Source organism: Scyliorhinus torazame, chromosome 13 (assembly GCF_047496885.1).
Source record: "Scyliorhinus torazame isolate Kashiwa2021f chromosome 13, sScyTor2.1, whole genome shotgun sequence".
NCBI classification, from domain to species: Eukaryota; Metazoa; Chordata; class Chondrichthyes; order Carcharhiniformes; family Scyliorhinidae; genus Scyliorhinus; species Scyliorhinus torazame.
In genome coordinates, this window is record NC_092719.1 from 111,422,555 (window position 1) to 111,439,903 (window position 17,349).

Consider the following 17,349-nt stretch of genomic DNA (forward strand, 5'->3'; position numbering starts at 1 on the left):
TTCTTGTTCTTTTTCGACCATCTGATCAAAAATCGTTTCTGATAATTGCACTTCAACTTCATCTTCACTCTTTGATTTCTCCTCTTGTCTTACCTGTGACTTTGCGACCTTGTTACTACACAATCCAGAAAAACCCAGGATATTCGTCCTTCAACACTTCAGTTGTCTGATTATCCACTGGTTTATCAACCACAGCAGGCATCACTCCCACCTGCGACCCAAGATAAACTGGATATCTGGACAAGATAGTTTCTCTATTACTCTTACTACCACTTCACCACTCTTCACTGGACTTTCCAACCTTACCTTATATAATGGAAGACTACTCCTCTCACCCTGAAATCCACATACTACCACCTTTTCTGGCAATATTCTTCCCAAACTACATAATTCCTCATCTCTTACCATTAAAGATTGACTAGCTCCCGTATCTCTTAAAATTGTGACTTCTTTACCTGCTCCTCCTGATACAGATGAGTAAACTTTACCCACACAAGTAAATTCTTTAAAGAGATCTGGCACCTTCTTATCAATCACCTCTTGATCAGGCTGTACAATCTTTTTGCACCTCCTTCGCTTCACTTGGGCTTTCCTTTACCACTTTAACAAACCCCACTGTCTTATCCTGTTTTACCACATCAGCCTTCTCAGTGCTTTTCTTCAACCACCAACACTGTGACTTTACATGGCCTAGTTTATTACAGTGAAAACATTTGAAACTTTTCATGTAACTTCGACCCTCCTGGATTTCTTTTTTAATCTGAGGTACACTCTCCTTATTATCTCCCATCAGATCACCTTTACCTTTACCACTTGAGTATTTCTCATGTCCCCAGTTTCTATCCCTGACAGGCTGAAACTGATGTCAGAAACCAAACTTTGATTTATGAACTAATTCATAATCATCTGCCATTTCTGCTGCTAATCTCGCAGTTTTAACCCTCTGCTCTTCCACACGAGTTCTCACCACATCAGGAATTGAATTTTTAAACTCCTCCAAAAGTATAATTTTGTTGAGAGCTTCATAGGTTTGGCCTATTTTCAAAGCCCTTATCCACCTATCAAAATTACTCTGTTTGAGCCTTTCAAACTCCATGTATGTTTGACCAAATTCCTTCCTTAAATTTCTAAACCTTCGTCTGTCGGCTTCAGGCACTAGTTCATATGCACCCAAGATGGATTTTTTTTCACCTCCTCATACGTTCCAGTTACCTCCTCTGGTAGTGATGCAAACACTTCACTCGCCCTACTATCAGCTTTGTTTGAATCAGTAATACCCAAATGTCCTGTGGCCATTTCATTTGTTTAGCCACCTTCTCAAATGAAATAAAAAAGCCTTCAACCTCCTTCTCGTCAAACTTTGGCAATGCTTGAACATATTTAAATAGATCCCCACCAAGCCTTCGACTTTGACGCCCTGTCTCACTACCCTCATCACTATCATCCAACTGTACATTTCCCTTTACGTCTGCCAATTTTAACTGACTGTCATGTTTCATGGCCATTTTCTGAAGTTCAAACTCTTTCTCTTTTTCCCTGATCTGTATCTCCCTTTCTCTTTCTTTTAGTTCTGCTAGGGCTATTCTTTCTTTTCTCCTTTCTTCTCTCTCCTTTTCTTTGTCCTCTCTCTCTCTTTCTCTTTCTTTTTCCGCTCTCTCGCTTTCTTTTTCCTCTCTCTCTCTCTTTCCTCTCTTTTGTATTCAAGCTGCTGTAATTCTTTCTCATGTTCCATTTGTTTAATTTGTAACTGAATTTTTGCCATTTCCAATGAGTCAAACTGTATCTCAGACAACTTTAAATGCTTAGCCACCACCATAATTACCTCATCTTTTCGCATTTTATCAGGTAATGTTAACTGCAATGTTTTTGCCAAATCTAACAGTCTGCTTTTAGTCTCTGTCCGTAAGGTACTGCGTGTGACCGTCTCCAGCCCCCAAAACTTCAGAGCCTCTGAAAGAGCCATTGTCCACAACACACTCCCTACTTAAACTGAAATACCACACCTGAAAAGCAACCACAATATGCTCACCCCACACTGTCTTTAAGTTCACTAAGCCAATCCAATAGATAGACGTTTATCCCGGACGAGCCCACAATTTGTTATGGGCCAGGGTTTAGAGAAACCCAAAGGGTATCATGGAGTTCACCTGACCCACAACTTTTAATAAATTGTGGTATGGGGAGCACACGGCCCATTTGACAGGTGTGGTACAGCAGAAATGGAAAAGTATTTTTTAAAGCCAAACAATGTTTATTCTATGAACTCAAGTTAACCTTTTTAAAACATACAGTGAACATCTTAGCAACAAATACAACCCCCAAAGAATACAACACTAAGTAATCCTTAAGCTGTCCTTTTAACATCCATAAGACTTTTTTAAAAACCTTTAAACAGAAGCACTTTAAACAGAAGCACATCAGGTTAAAGTCACTACTGAGAGCAGTTATTAGTTTTAAAATCACCAAAGGATCGATTTACAGTCTTTAGATTACAGAGAGAGAGACTAATACCCCTTCTGGCTGTGACTGCAGCTATCCAGCTCTCAAAACAAAACTAAAACACACCCTGCAGCAAACAGCCTAAAACAAAAGTAAAAAGCTGACAGACAGCCCAGCTCCACCCTCACTCTGACATCACTGATAAACACCCATTTCTTAAAGGTATTCTCACATGACACTATCTTTGTACCCTCCTTCAACTCAGCAATTCTCAGAAGTATCCGCACTTCCCAAATCTGGCCTCTTGCACATTCCAGATTTCAACCGCTCCACCATTGACCAGAAACTGAACTGGACCAACCATAAACATATACTGTGGCTATAAAAGCAGGTCAGAGGCTAGAAATCCTGCCATAAGTGACTCACCTCCTGACTCTCAAAATTCTGCCCACCATCTACAAGGCACAAGTGAGCAGTGTGATGAAATACTCTCCACTTGCCTGGATGAGTGCAGCTCCAACAACACTCAAGAGATTTGACCCCCATCCAGGGCAAAGCCATCCGCTTGATTGGCCCCCCATCCACATTCACTCCCTTCACCACCAATGCACAGTAGCAGCCATATGTACCATCTACCAACCGGGTGCTCCATTCCTCCCACAAGTCCCAAAAGACATGCTTGTTAGGTGAATTGAACATTCTGAATTCTCCCTCAGTATACCCAAACAGGCGCCGGAGTGTGGCGATGAGGAACTTTTTACAGTAACTTCATTGCAGTGTTAATGTAAGCCTACTTGTGATAATAAAGATTATTATTATTATAAGATGCACTGTAGTCATTCACCAAGGCTCCTTATGTAGCACCTTCTAAACCCCATGATCACTACCATCTGAAAGGACAAGGGCATCAGATACCTGGGAACACCACCACCTGGAGGTTCCCCTCCAAGTCACTAGTCATCCTGACTTGAAAATATATAACTGTTCCTTCACTGTCACTGGTTCAAAATCCTGGAACTTCCTCCCTAACAGCACTGTGGGTGTATCTACAACACAGGAACTACAGCTGTTCCAGAAGACAGCTCAGCACCACCTTCTCAAGGACAATTAGGGATGGGCTATAAAACGCTGGCCTCGTCAGTGATTCCCACTTCGCATGAATAAATATTTTTAAACATAGATGGCTGTACCTTCTGTGCCTAGGCCCTAAGCTCTGGAATTATGATAGTAACGTTTAAGGGGCATCTTGACAAATACATGAATAGGATGGGAATAGAGGGATACGGACCCCGGAAGTGTAGAGGATTTTAGTTTTGGCGGGCAGCATGGTTGGCGCGGGCTCGGAGGGCCTGTTCCTGTGCTGTACTTTTCTTTGTTCTTTGTAATTCCCTAAATTTCTTCCCCTCTCGACCTCTCTCCACCTTTATGGAATACCTTAAAACTTCTTATGAAGCACAATGATACTTTTTACCATGTTATGATGCTATATTAATGTAAGTTGCTGTAATGTTTTATCATTGATTTGTGACAGTTGGAGGTGAGCCCCTTGGAAAATGCCATCTATGTTGTGGAGAACAAAAACCAGGAGCTGCGATCTCTCATCAGCCAGTACCAACACAAGCAGCTGCATGCCAACATTAATCTTCTTAGCATGTGTCTGAATGGAGTGATAGATGCAGCCGTCAATGGAGGAATAGCCAGATACCAAGAGGTAAGGATCAGCTTGCAGAGGCCTGAATTTGCATTTGGATACAGTAAACCAAAGCCAAAATAAAAACAGAATATGCAGGAAGTACTCAGCAGGCTAAGCAGTAACAATGGTGGTTGAAATAACATCTATACAGGTTACTCGGTTGTTCAGACTGAGAATTACAAGAAACAATGAGACAACACTCAAAGCCCATAATGTCTTTGCTAGACAAAAACAGAAAATACTGGGCAATCTCAGCAGGTCTGACTGCATCTGTGGAGAGAGAAGGGAACTGATGTTTCGAGACTGGATGACACTTTGTCAAAGCTGTGGAGTTTGTTTCAAGCGAAGACAAACTCTGACAGTATCATCAACATCAGTTTGTGTCCGTTTCTGCAGCTTTCATAGAACTTACAGTGCAGAAGGAGGCCATTCGGCCCATCGGGTCTGCACCGGCTCTTGGAAAGAGCACTCTACTTAAGCCCACACCTCCACCCTATCTCCGTAACCCAGTAACCCCATCTAACCAGAGAGCAATTTAGCATGGCCAATCCACCTAACCTGCACATCTTTGGACTCCTGCCTGTTACCTTTCAAAACACTAAGTTAGCTGACAGACATTTTGGCTTATGGTATTCAAGAAATCTCACCAAGTTCTAATTTGGCATCAAAGTGAAACATAGCTTTGAAGAATGTCTGTTTATTTATTTCAACCTGATTTTACAACCTTTGTCTCTTGTTAAACATTCCATAGCCATAGAAATGTAATTTCCAGGGGCAGCACGGTGACGCAGTGGGTTAGCCCTGCTGCCTCACGGTGCCGAGGTCCCAGGTTTGATCCCGGCTCTGGGTCACTGTCCGTGTGGAGTTTGCACATTCGCCCCCATAACCTAAAGATGTGCAAGGTAGGTGGATTGGCCACTTTTTTGAGGTCCACCGACAAAACAGAAGGAAAACAAACTAAGGGACAAAGCAAAAAAGGGCCGCTCCTGTTAGGGGCACTGCCCAAACATAACAAAGATCAACGGAAACTTAAAAAACATCAAACAAGAATGCAGTTAAAGGGATCAATAAAGCACCCCAACCCCTGCGGTGCCCACCGGGCACGGAAGGCCTCGATGGTGCCCGTGGACACCGCATGCTCCCTTTCCAGGGACACCCGGCTGCGAATGTAGCCGTGGAAGAGGGGCAGACAGTCTGGCCGGACGACCCCTTCGGTTGCCCACTGCTGGACCTATAAATGGCGCGCTTCGCCAGGCCCAGGAGCAGGTTCACAAGGAGGTCCTCCGCCTTCCCCACCCCTCTCTGCACCAGGTGCCCGTAGATTAGGAGCGTGGGGCTGAAGTGCAAACAAAACTCCAGCAAAAGATTGGTTAGAAAACTAAAAAGGGGGTGCAGCCTAAAACATGTAACATAGACATGGTCCACGGACTCCACAATGCCGCAAAAATGGTAGGTTTCTTGGGAGTCCGTGAACCGGTGCAATCTTGTATGGCACTGCTGCATGCACCACCTTCCACCCCAGGTCCCCAAGATTGAGGGGGAGGATCCCTCGATAGAGGGGCCTCCAGTAGGGACCTCCGTCGCCAGACGGCAACAAGGCACGTCATGGCGTGTCCGGACGACGGGCGAGGGGAAGGATGTGAAGGGTGTGCAGCAGCAGCCCGTACGGGAAACCCCTCCGCGCAGTACGAAAAGTCATGGAGGGTATTTCCGTGAGGCGGCTAGGATTGTGGGGCACCACCTGGAATGTTAGAGGGCTAAATGGGCCAGTGAAGAGGGTGCATGTGTTTGCGCATTTGCGGGTTCTGAAGGCGGACGTAGTCATGCTGCAGGAGACGCACCTGAAAGTGGCAGACCAGGTTAGGTTGAGGAAGGGCTGGGTTAGTCAGGTCTTTCATTCAGGGCTCGACACTAAGACTAGGGGAGTTGCGATCCTGATTAATAATAGGGTTCAATTTGAGGCGGAGGGTACAGTTGCGGATGGGGGCGGCAGATTTGTTATGGTTAGGGGTAAGCTCGAAGGGGTGAGAGTAATCTTGGTTAGTGTATATGCCCCTAATTGGGATGATGTGGATTTTATCAGGAGGTTGCTAGGAAAGATCCCCGACTTGGACTCACGCAAACTGATCATGGGTGAAGGCGGAAGGTCGCCACCTGGATGCGAACCACACCAGCACCTGGCCGCCCTCCCTAAGCGGGAGACTCAGAACCTCAGCAGCGACCTGGTGCAATCTCTTGCCCCAGAAGAGCTCTACAAGCATTCTCTGGATCTTTTTGACAAAGTCAGGGCGAGGGGTCAAAGTGACCAGCCAGTATCACAACACGGAGGCTGTCAGCTCGTTTATGATGAGAACTCTACCCCTGTAAGACAGTACTCGGAGTAGTCCTGTCCAACGTCTCAAGCGAGCGGCGACCTTGGTCTCCAGCTCCTGCCAGTTAGCCGGCCAGGATTCCTCAGCCGGGCAAAGATCGACTCCCAAATAGAGGCGGCTGGTCTTGCTCCAGGTGAAAGGCCTGAGCTCCTTTAGGAGGGGGTCCGTCTGCCACGGACCGACCAGGAGTCCGGAACATTTGGTCCAGTTGATCCTGGCAGACGACGTGTCGGAGTACACAGCCTGGCACTCTCGCATCCTCCGCAGGTTAGCAGGGTCAGTGAACATGAGGAGCACGTCATCAGCGTAAGCCAAAAGGACCACCCCAATGCCAGGCCCGCGCGGAAGCAGTCCTGACAGCCTCCTCCGCAGGAAAGGCTCCACGCAAATAGAATAAAGTTGGCCAGACAAAGGGCAGCCTGACGCACTCTTCTCTCCAGGCGAAGGGGTGCCGTCAGAGACCCGTTAACCTTAACGAGACACTTTGCGGCAGTGTACAGAAGTCGGATCCGGGCGACAAATTGTGTCCCGAACCCGAATGCTTGCAGAGTCCCGAATAAATATTCGTGATCCACCCTGTCGAACACCTTCTCCTGATCAAGGGACATACCAGCCCTCTGGGAATGATGGACCAGCTCCCGGCCCAGATGAATGTTGTCATGGATTGTGCGGCCCAAGACCGTGTAGGACTGGTCAGGGTGGATCATGTGGTCCAGCACGGTGCCAAGGCGCGCACTCATTACCTTGGCGAAAATCTTGTAATCCGTGCTGAGGAGGGAGACCGGACGCCAATTATTAAGGTGGCGGAGATCCCCCCTCTTTGGCAGCAAGATAATGGTGGCTCTGCGCCATGAGGGGGACATCTCCCCAGTTGCGATACTTTCATCCAGGACCCCCGCATAGTCGCTCCCCAGGACGCCCCAGAACGCCCTGAAGAACTCCACGATCAGCCCATCCAGCCCTGGGGTTTTGCCCCGGGACAGGCTGTCGATGGCGCCGGTCAGCTCCCCAGGCTTATAGGGGTATCAGGCCTACCGGCGCCCTCCGGGCTGACCTGCAGCAGGTCCTCCCACAAAACTCTGCAAGCATCCTCGCTGGATGGATCCGGAGAGAAGAGAACGCTGTGGAAGCTTCGGGTTTGGGCCCGAACGGTGGTCCGAGCACGGCACTTGCTGCACAGAGGCCGTCGGGACACTGGGCAGATACGCCCTTGAAATGTAGAGGCGGTCGATTCTGGACGCTCCAACCCCAGGCCTCACAAAAGTGAAGACACTGGAGTCAGGATGGAGAGTCCGCCAGACGTCCACCAAGTCAAAGAACCCGACCAGGTTCCTTAACTTCACCACCGCATGAGCTGCACTGGGTACCAAAGCGGTCATTTGTCCCGAGGGTGCAATTAAAATCCCCCCCCACCCCCCCGCAAGACGATGCACTCTCATGCGGCGATGGTGCCAAGATGAGAGGACACTTGTTCAAAGAAAGTCGTCTGCTGCTGGCCAGCCTGGGGAGCGTAGACATTCACAATGTGAAGTACCCGACCCCCGCGCGGACCGTCAAGTGCAGCAATCGGCCTGGCACTGGCTCCTTGACCCCCAAGGTCTCCGGCTGAAAATGTGGGGCCAGAAGATAGCCACCCCGCCTCAACGTGAGGTTAGGTGACTCATAGCCCCCCCTCCCTCCCCTTCCCGCCCGCCACTCCAGGAGCCATGTGGCTTTGTCTCCCGGAGCGGTGTGGGTTTCTTGCACGCCGCATACTTCCCATCCCAGATGACCGGGAAGTTCTGAAACCTGTGGAGGGCATCCCTGCTGCCGTTAATGTCGAGGCTGGCTATGGTCACCTCCATGTCAGTAGTAAAGCGCTACCTTCACCTTTTCAGTGCTCAGAAGGAGCAGAGGAGCGCAGGCCGCTCTGCTCGTTCAGGAGTCCGGCGAGGAAAGATTTCTGCCAGCGCTGCTCAGAAGCGGGAAGACCGGATGAGCAGCGCCAAGTCCGACCGCCGGTAGAGAGGTAGCTGCACTCGGTTTCGGCGACCTCGGTTTGCACGCAGAAAATCCCGGAGTTCCCCTTGGGGGTTGAGGGCCGATTCAGTGTCGGCCACGAGGGGGTCCACCATCTCGCTGCTGATGGAGCCAAAATCATTCCCCGTGCCCCCCACCAAGCAACCGTCTGGGACCGAGTCCTCCGCCACATTGAGTGTGGCGGACGGCACGGTCCCACCAACCAGCCCTGGGTCTGCCTCGATCCCACCCCCCGGATCGTCAACAGACGGGTTCCTCGCAGACTCCTCTAATTGAATCATGCCAGAGGGAGGTGGCGGCTCTCCTGCGACGCCGGGTCACCGGATAGACCCAAGAACAGTTCCGGAATAAGCTCCGGGGTGGAGATGGGGACTGCCGGCGTCGGAGGCTGGAATGGAGAGGGGAGGCGCTCCTCGCCACCACCACCCAATGACCCTGAGGCAGGGAGCAGTCACAGCCCTCCGGCATTGTAAAAAGGAATGCCTCTGGGGTGCAAAATGGCACCGGGCGGAACGGCCCTCCGGGGTCTCGCTCGCATCCGGCCCAGAGTCGTCCAGCTCGGGGGGGGGGGGGGGGGGGCTGCGACAGCTCAGGGGTCGACAGATGATGGGCTTTGTCTAACCTCTTCCGGGGGCATGTCATGGGGCAGGGCGCCACCTGCTCTGTTTCAGGGGGGGGGTCATGATGTTTCTCTTCCCCCCTCCGAGGAGTGGCGGGGGGTGCCCTGCGCTGAAGAAATCTCCATTCTCGCAACGCCCCCCCTTCCCTCAACACTTTGCCCCCAGGTTCAAGACGTTGCCGTCTTCTGTGTCGGCCTGGGAGAACGCGCATCACCACCCCTCCCCCGCCTTGCTGACATGCGCCAAAACAACGACGGGCCCGGTACCCGACACTGAGGCGTCAATGGGCCCGGGATGAGCTTCAGTGTCTGCGGTGGCCCCCAGGCCGGAGTTCTGGGGCGCAGGGGTCTCTCGGCTGACGGGGTTGGGTGTATTTGCAGACGATCCCTGCCTTGCCTTCTTTCGGGCCTTATGGCCTTGTAGATACCCTCCCTCCTCCACTCCGGCAGCCGACCAGCCAGTCTGCGCCAGCACGGTGTCCCCCTGTAGGGTCGGGGTGGTAATGCCAATGGAGGGGGAGGGGCCCGCGGTGCCACTCGCAGCCACCTGGGTGTCAGTGGTGGCTTTGTAAGCGGGGCAGTTCTTCCGCACGTGCCCCACCTTCATGCAGGCGTGGTACCGCACGCCATCTGCAGACCAGAAGATGCGGAGGATCTCCCCCAGATGGGAGACCTCGAATACCCCCTCCAATACATCCTCCCGGGCCAAGCAGATGAAAGCCTGGCGCCGAAAGGAGTAGATGTGCCTGAGGGGAGCGTCCTTCAGGCCGAGAGGGAGCGGCGCTATCTCAGAACGAACCTCCCCCAGGAGTTGGAGGTGGGGGAGGAGGAGCTCGGTAGGGAGGTAAGGCGGGACATAGGACAATATGACCTGCTCGGCAGTGGCCTCAAGAGGGTCCACTGCTACGTAGGTCCCGCCCACCGCGAGCCCTTTTTCAAGGACGAGGTGAACCGCCTTCTCGGCCCTCAGGAAGAACACGACTTTCTCGCACATTAGAGAGGCGGCCACAATGGCCAAGGGGCCGATGACCCCGGCCATTGCGTGAACGCACGCCTCTATGGTGATGGTCGGGTGAGCGGAGCACTTTACACCCAGCTTTCGGGTCAGCAACCGGGAAGGTGGCGGGGCTGTGGGAGCAGTGGAGGCCGAGGAGGCTACCACCCCCGCATAGGTAGCTCTGGTCGGCCCCGCCACTGGCGTAGGTGGAGTGGCCATCAGGGCAGGTGCCACGCCCACCCCAATGTGGGCTGTGTCGCGTTGGAATTTAATTGTCAAAATAGATAGTGGGAAGGGGGTTGTCAGGGGAAGGGCGAGGTGGAATGACGTACTCTCCCCCTTGGAAGGTATATAGGGGAGCAACGCAGGGAAGGGAAGAGAAGAGAGAACAAGAGCACTGTGAGAGGAGGTCAGCAACACAGGAGGGTGGGGCACCATAGATGGAATGGTGCCCGAGGTGAGAGAGTCCTGAGACTCCGGGTGAAGCTGGACGGTGGGAGGATCGTGCACCCACCCTAGGTCACCACACTGAGGTAAGTGACGCTGGTTTAAAGAAGTCTTCAGCCCAAGTTGGGCTCAGCAAAATACAGTCTGTGCCCCACCCTAGAACGACCACCCAATGGAACCGATCTCCTCCCTGCTGGTGTAAGGGATCTTCAGCCCAGGGGCCCAGCAACCATTCAATGTCCCCGTCCTGGAACAAGCTCACCAGATGGAATGAGGAAGGCCTGACAGTTGGGAGAACTGGGTAGGGCCCTCAGCCCGGGAGGGGCCCAGCAAACAAACAGTACCAACGGGCTTTACTCCCACCTTGTTTTGCAGCCACCTTCCTGTTGTTGTTGCTATTGTTGTTGTTCCTTTCTTCCTTCTGTCCTTTCTCTTTCCTTCCTCTCTCCTTCTGCTCTCCTCCCTCTCTCTTTCCTTCCTCAGGCAAGTCAGCAACAGCCAGCACTCAACAACAGACAGAGAGCAGCTGCAGCCACTCTAGGAGGATTAACTATGCTAAATTGCCCCTTAATTGGAAAAAATGAATTGGGTATTCTAAATTTATAAATTAAAAAAAAGAAATGTTATTTCCTATTACAGACAAGACTCTGTTTATCTGGAAGGAAATAGCCTGCAGCTTTTAACAGGTTACTTAGTTTGAAAAATCTTTTGTCTTTTGCAATGCTGGTCAATTTAGTCAATTTCTATACATCTACCTCCAGCAAACTGCATTTTATATTTCATTTAAACTATTGATGCTCCCCCTGGATTGTTTTTACAAAGCTGAACCACAAATTTCACTTCTTACAATGGAAAGGTAGTGGTAAATTTTCGAGTCTAGCCCACCCATCGTCATGGGCGGGATGGAAAATTTGACAGACCATTTAAAGGTCCGTTGACCTCGGATGGGAATTTCCAGTCTCAGGGTAGGCACGACCGGAAACTCCCACCCACTATGTGAAGTTAACATTTCAGGTCAATGACCACTTGTCGGAACGTGAATGAGTTTTAGCTGTACAGATTTTAAGCAATTAGAGAGGCAGGGTAATGAGGGGTGGGAACAAAAGAAATGTCTTTGACAAGGTAACAGGCAGGAGAGATTAAATGGCAAAAGTATTGATGGTGTGAAGCAAAAGGAGAAGGTAATGAGATGAATAAAGAAACAAAAGAATGAAGTGTTGAGTGGACAAAGAAGGGTGTAGAGGAAGTGTAAATGGTATAACAGAGTTTTCACCAACAGCTGACATGCTAAAAAAGTTAGCAGAAGATATTATCTGCAATTGTTGAGTCCGGAAGGCAGTAAAATGCCTAGTTGAAGGATGAGTGGTGCTGTACCCCAACCTTACTCTGAGCTTCACTAGAACAATGTAGATGGCTGAGATCAGAGTGGGAGTGGGCAAGAATTAAAATGACAGGTGACCAGAAGCTCAGGGTCACACTTGGAGACTGAATGTGTCATATCCTCTGCACTCCCGGTGTAGACAGCAGACTGAATGGTCATGGTTGTTCAGCTGCTGGGTTTGTAAATAAAAGGAATTCTGGTGACGGGACTTCTGCCTCGTGGACTTATTACAGTTGCATGTCCTGTGTTTATATGGCATGGTGCCAGAGGAAGGGGAGGACATATTGTAGGTGACAGAGGAGTGGACCAGGGAGTCGGGGAGAAAACTAACCTTTCAGAATGCTGTAAATGTTTTTTTTCTAAATTTAGAGTTTTTCCAATTGAGGGGCAATTTAGCGTGGCCAATCTACCTAACCTGCACATCTTTAGGTTGTGGGGGTGAAACCCACGCAGACACGGGGAGAATGTGCAAACTCCACATGGAGAATGACCCAGGGCCAGTATCGAACCCGGGTCCTCAGCGCCGTAGGCAGCAGTGCTAACCAGTGCACCACCATGACGCCCAAAAATACTGTAAACTTAGAGGATAGGAAGATGTGTTTGGTGGTGGCATCACACCTGAGGTGGGAGAAACGGCATCCATTGAATATGAAGACTGGTGCAGAAACCCTATCATGGTTCTGAAAGAGAAACGGCTGAGCACAGTAGCTGTGGGAAGGAGAACAATTTCCAACTTCACTGACCCCAAAGCCCGCCTCTACTTCCTCACCAATATCTACAAACAAGACTACCCTGGTAGATCCATTGATTTGGGGGTCATGCCAACGACAGTGGAGGCAAATCCTCCATTGACCCATTGATTTGGGGGCCATGCCAACTACAGTGGAGGCAAATCTCAGTTGTGGAAAAAGAGAGACAGCAGAAACACCTATATGAAAGGTTGTATTAGGACAAATGGGGTGGGGATGGAGAAACTAGAAGAACGGAATAGAGTCCTTACAGGAAAAGAAGTGGGACAAAGTATAGTCGTGGTAGCTATGCAAGTCAGTGAACTTATACTGGACGTTGGTTGATAGCACATCCCCGGATGGAGACAGCGAAGTTGAGGGAAGAGTTGGAAGGGCACCATGTGAAGATGAGGGAAGGATGAAAATTGGAAGTAGAGTTGATAAAACTTTCCAGTTCAAACAAATGCAGAAAATGGAACCGATAAATGATTAATTTATCTGTAAAGATTTAATCACCTGCTAATGGTCGCATTCCAAGCATTGTTTGGCATCTTTGAATTTGTCTATATATATGTTTCTGGAACATACCTCTTCATTCACCTGAGGAAGGAGCAGCGCTCCGAAAGCTAGTGACATCGAAACAAGCCTGTTGGACTTTAACCTGGTGTTATAAGACTTCGTACTGTGCTCACCCCAGTCCAACGCCGGCATCTCCACATCATAATTTATCAGAAAAAGAGGAGGGAGCGAACCTGAGTAGGACTCCAACAAAGAATCTTTCACATATCCCATGAAAAGGCAGGCATAGCCAGGACACCTGCAGGTTCCTAAAGCAACACCTATTGTTTGAAGGAAGTCAGTCAAGTCAAGGAGAGGTTAATCAGCAAAAGAACAAGTTCATCCAGGTGGAGGAGGGTGATGGTTGATGGGGACTCTTTGTCCTCCATTCAAAGAAGAAGTGGATACCCCTCAGGCCATCCTGGTGGGGATGGAGTTGTAAATTGATTGGATGTCCAAGGTGGAGAGGAGATGGCTTGAGCCTGGAAACTAAGCTTGATAAGGGGTGGAGGGCTTAGGAAGAGTCACAGATATAAGGTAGAAAAGAAAGGAAAAAGTCAATTCTGTGGGGTAAGAACAGGCTGAACCAATGGATCTACCGGGGCAATCCTGTTTGTAGATATTGGTGTTATGGGCCAAGGTTTAGAGAACCCCAAAGTGCATCATGGAGTTCACCTGACCCACAACCTTTAATAGATTGTGGGAGCAAATGGCCCATTCTACAGGTGTGGTACAGCAGAAATTGAAAAGTATTTTTTAAAGCAAAACAATGTTTATTCTATGAACTCAAGTTAACCTTTTTAAAACATTCAGTGAACATCTTCGCAACCATCATTCAAATACAACCCCCAAAGAATACAACACTAAATAATCCTTAATAACTTCCCAAACAACATCCAGAAGACAAAAGACCCTTTGAACCCAGAGATCAGGTTTAAATTCTCTAATGAGAGCAGTTATCCCTTTGAACTCACCCAAATGAACACTCTTTAGCTTGTAGAGAGATCCATGCACATCTGCTGGCTTTCACTGCAGTTCTTCTCTCTGAAAACGAAATTAAAACCTCACCCTATAGCAGCCTGCTCAAACACGAAAGTAAAGTAGACAGACAGTCCAGCTCCACACACTCTCTGATATCACTGCGGTAATAAACACCCATTTCTTGAAGGTACACCCACTACAATAATTCTATTAAAAAATACCCATTTCTTAAAGGTACTCTCACATGACATTGGGAAGGAGGTAGGGGCGGGCTTTAGGGACAGTGCAGTTGGAAGTTATGAAGGGAAGTTCTCCAAAGGAGATGAGGTCACTGTCAGCTTTGAAACAACAATTTGATGCTTGTTGGTGAGATCATGGTCCAAAAGGATGTGGAAGATAGCGTCAGAGAGTTGAAATTCAGCCTCGGGTAGGTAAAGATCAATTCACCAAGCAATACCAGCATTGCCCATGATCCAAGGAGGTAATAGGAGTGAGGGTTCAGGTGGAGGAAGAACTCTGATGACAGGAGAAAAGATTCACTGTGGGGTGGAAATGCATGTCCAGAGAAATAGGATCGGAATGAAGGGGGCCGAAGAAGAGATCAGAGGGTTTTTAAAAAAAATGTATTTTATGCCAAATAAATTCAAAAATACAACAACACAAATCATTAACATTCTCAACACCCCCAGAATTCACAGTCTGTACAATTTTCCCCGTTTCATCCCCTCCCCCATCCTCCTCCACCGCCCCCCCCCCCCCCCCCCCCCCCCCCTCCCGTGCCAAACATTTCCTCAACACAGAACACTCCCCACCGTGTTTCAAAGTCCTCTGCTGTTACCCTCAACTCGATCTTGATCTTTTGCAGCTGAAGGAAGTCATCCCCCAGCCAGGCTGCCACCCCTGACAGGCGTTGCCGACCGCCAATCCAGCAATATGCTTCGCCAGGCAGTTAGAGTGGCGAAGGCCATGATATCGACCCCCTTCCCCTCCATCAGCTCTTGCATTTCCGACACCCCAATGATCGCCACCATTGGGTCTGGCCTGACCTCTATTCCCCAATCTTCGATAGCGTCCCAAACACCACTTCCCAGTATCTCTCCAAATGCTCACAGCCCTAGAACATGTGCATATGGTTCGCCAGCCCTCGCCCACACTTCTCACACTGGTCCGCCACCCCCGGAAGAACCCACTCATCCTTGCCTGGGTCATTTGTACCATGTGCACTACCTTGAATTGAATCAAGCTTGTCCTCACGTACGAGGAGGTCGAATTTACCCGACCCATTGCCTCACTCCACACTCCCCATCCTATCTCCCCCCCGCCCCCACAACAACTCCTCCCATTTATTCTTGATCCTCACCACCTGTGCTACCCCTTCCTCCCCCAGCCAACCATACATATCGCCAATCCTGCCCTCCCCCTCCACATCTGGGAGTAGCAGCCACTCCAACAGGGTATAGACTGGCAGCTTGGGAAACCCTCTCCACTCCTTCTATGCAAAATCCCTCACTTGCATATACCTAAATTCACTTCCCTTCGGCAACTCAAACCTCCCCCGCAGCTCCTCCAGACCTGCAAACTTCTCTTCCAAGTACAAATGCCTTGTCCTCACCAACCCCACCCCCCACCTCCCTCCACTTCCTATACATACCATCTATCTGCCCCGGCTAAATCCTGTGATTTCCACACAGCGGTGTCAGCACAATCGGGGGCACTGTTTCCGCAGTCCAGGTCCACGGCCTGAGTCCGCAATGGAGCACGGTGCGGCTGCTGGAGGCCGCCGGGTGCGCATGTGCGGCCCCTGACCCGGAAGTGCGGGGGGCCATATCGGCATCTGGAGTTGCGAGCTCCACGACAGCTGCCTGCTAGCTCCCTGCAAGTCAGTGAATCTGTGTTCTTTTGACGCCAGATTTTCTGGCGTAAAGGACTACAGTTTTCACGGCGGCGTGGGGACATAGTCTCTGAAACGGAGAATCCAGCCTCTGGAATGCACCACCAGGGGAAGGAAAACAAATGGGCAGACAGTGCAGGGATCCCTCATGGCCGTTACCCTTCAAAACAAGTACGCCATTTTGGATGAGGTCTCTGGCACTGAGCCTGGCTATGTGGCTCAGAAGGGAAGGGGGTAGAATAGAAAAGCAATAGAGATAGGAGACTCAATGGTTAGGGGAATGAATAGGAGATTCTGTGGTCGCGAACGAGACTCCCAGAAGGTATGTTGCCTCCCGGGTGCCAGGGCCAGGGATGTCTCGGACCATGTCTACAGGATTATTAAGGGGGAGGGGGAGAAACCAGAAGTCATGGTGCACATAGGCACCAACGACATAGCTAAGAAAAGGGATGAGGATCTAAAAAGTGATTTTAGGGAATTAGGTTGGAAGCTGAAGAGTAGGACAAGCAGAGTAGTGATCTCAGGATTGCTACCGGTGCCACGTGCAAGTGAGGCAAGGCACAGAGAGCGAGTGCAGCTGAACACGTGGCTACAGGGCTGGTGCAGGAGGGAAGGCTTCAGATATGTGGATCATTGGGATATTTTCTGAGAAAGGTGGGACCTGTACATGAAGGACGGATTGCACCTAAACTAGAGAGGCACCAATATCCTGGGAGGTTTGCTAGAGATCTTCGGGAGGGTTTAAACTAGTTTGACAAGGGGATGGCAACCAGAGCTATGGATCAGAGGATAGGGTGGCTGTTGAACAGGCAGAAATAATATGCAGCAAGTCTGAGGAAGGATAGACAGTTGATAGGGCAAATTTGCACTCAGTGGAATGGGTTAAAGTGTGTATGGTTCAATGCAAGGAGTGTCAGGAATAAGGGAGATGAACTTAGAGCATAGATCAGTACTTGGAACTACGATGTTGTGGCCATTACGGAGACATGGATTTCACAGGGGCAGGAATGGTTGTTAGATGTTCCGGGGTTTAGATGTTTTCAGAAGAATAGGGAGGGAGGTAAAAGAGGAGGGGGAGTGGCACTGTTAATTAGGGAGTGCACCACAGCTGCAAAAAAGGAGGTAGTTGAGGAGGGTTTGTCTACTGAGTCAGTATGGGGGGTAGTCAGAAACAAAAAAGGAGCAGTCACTTTATTGGGAGTTTTCTATAGACCCCCCAATAGC

At 49.7% G+C, this 17,349-nt stretch overlaps 1 protein-coding gene across 8 annotated transcripts in view; it reads left to right on the plus strand.

Annotated features, from left to right (window-relative positions):
- The window catches only part of dock3 (dedicator of cytokinesis 3), a 1,587,592-nt gene that overhangs the window by 1,436,218 nt on the left and 134,025 nt on the right, over positions 1 to 17,349 (plus strand). For all 8 annotated transcript variants that reach the window (XM_072472048.1, XM_072472049.1, XM_072472047.1 and 5 more), the window contains one exon: positions 3,971 to 4,150. In XM_072472048.1, coding sequence (XP_072328149.1) covers positions 3,971 to 4,150 — 180 coding nt within the window. The remainder of the gene's footprint in view (positions 1 to 3,970; positions 4,151 to 17,349) is intronic.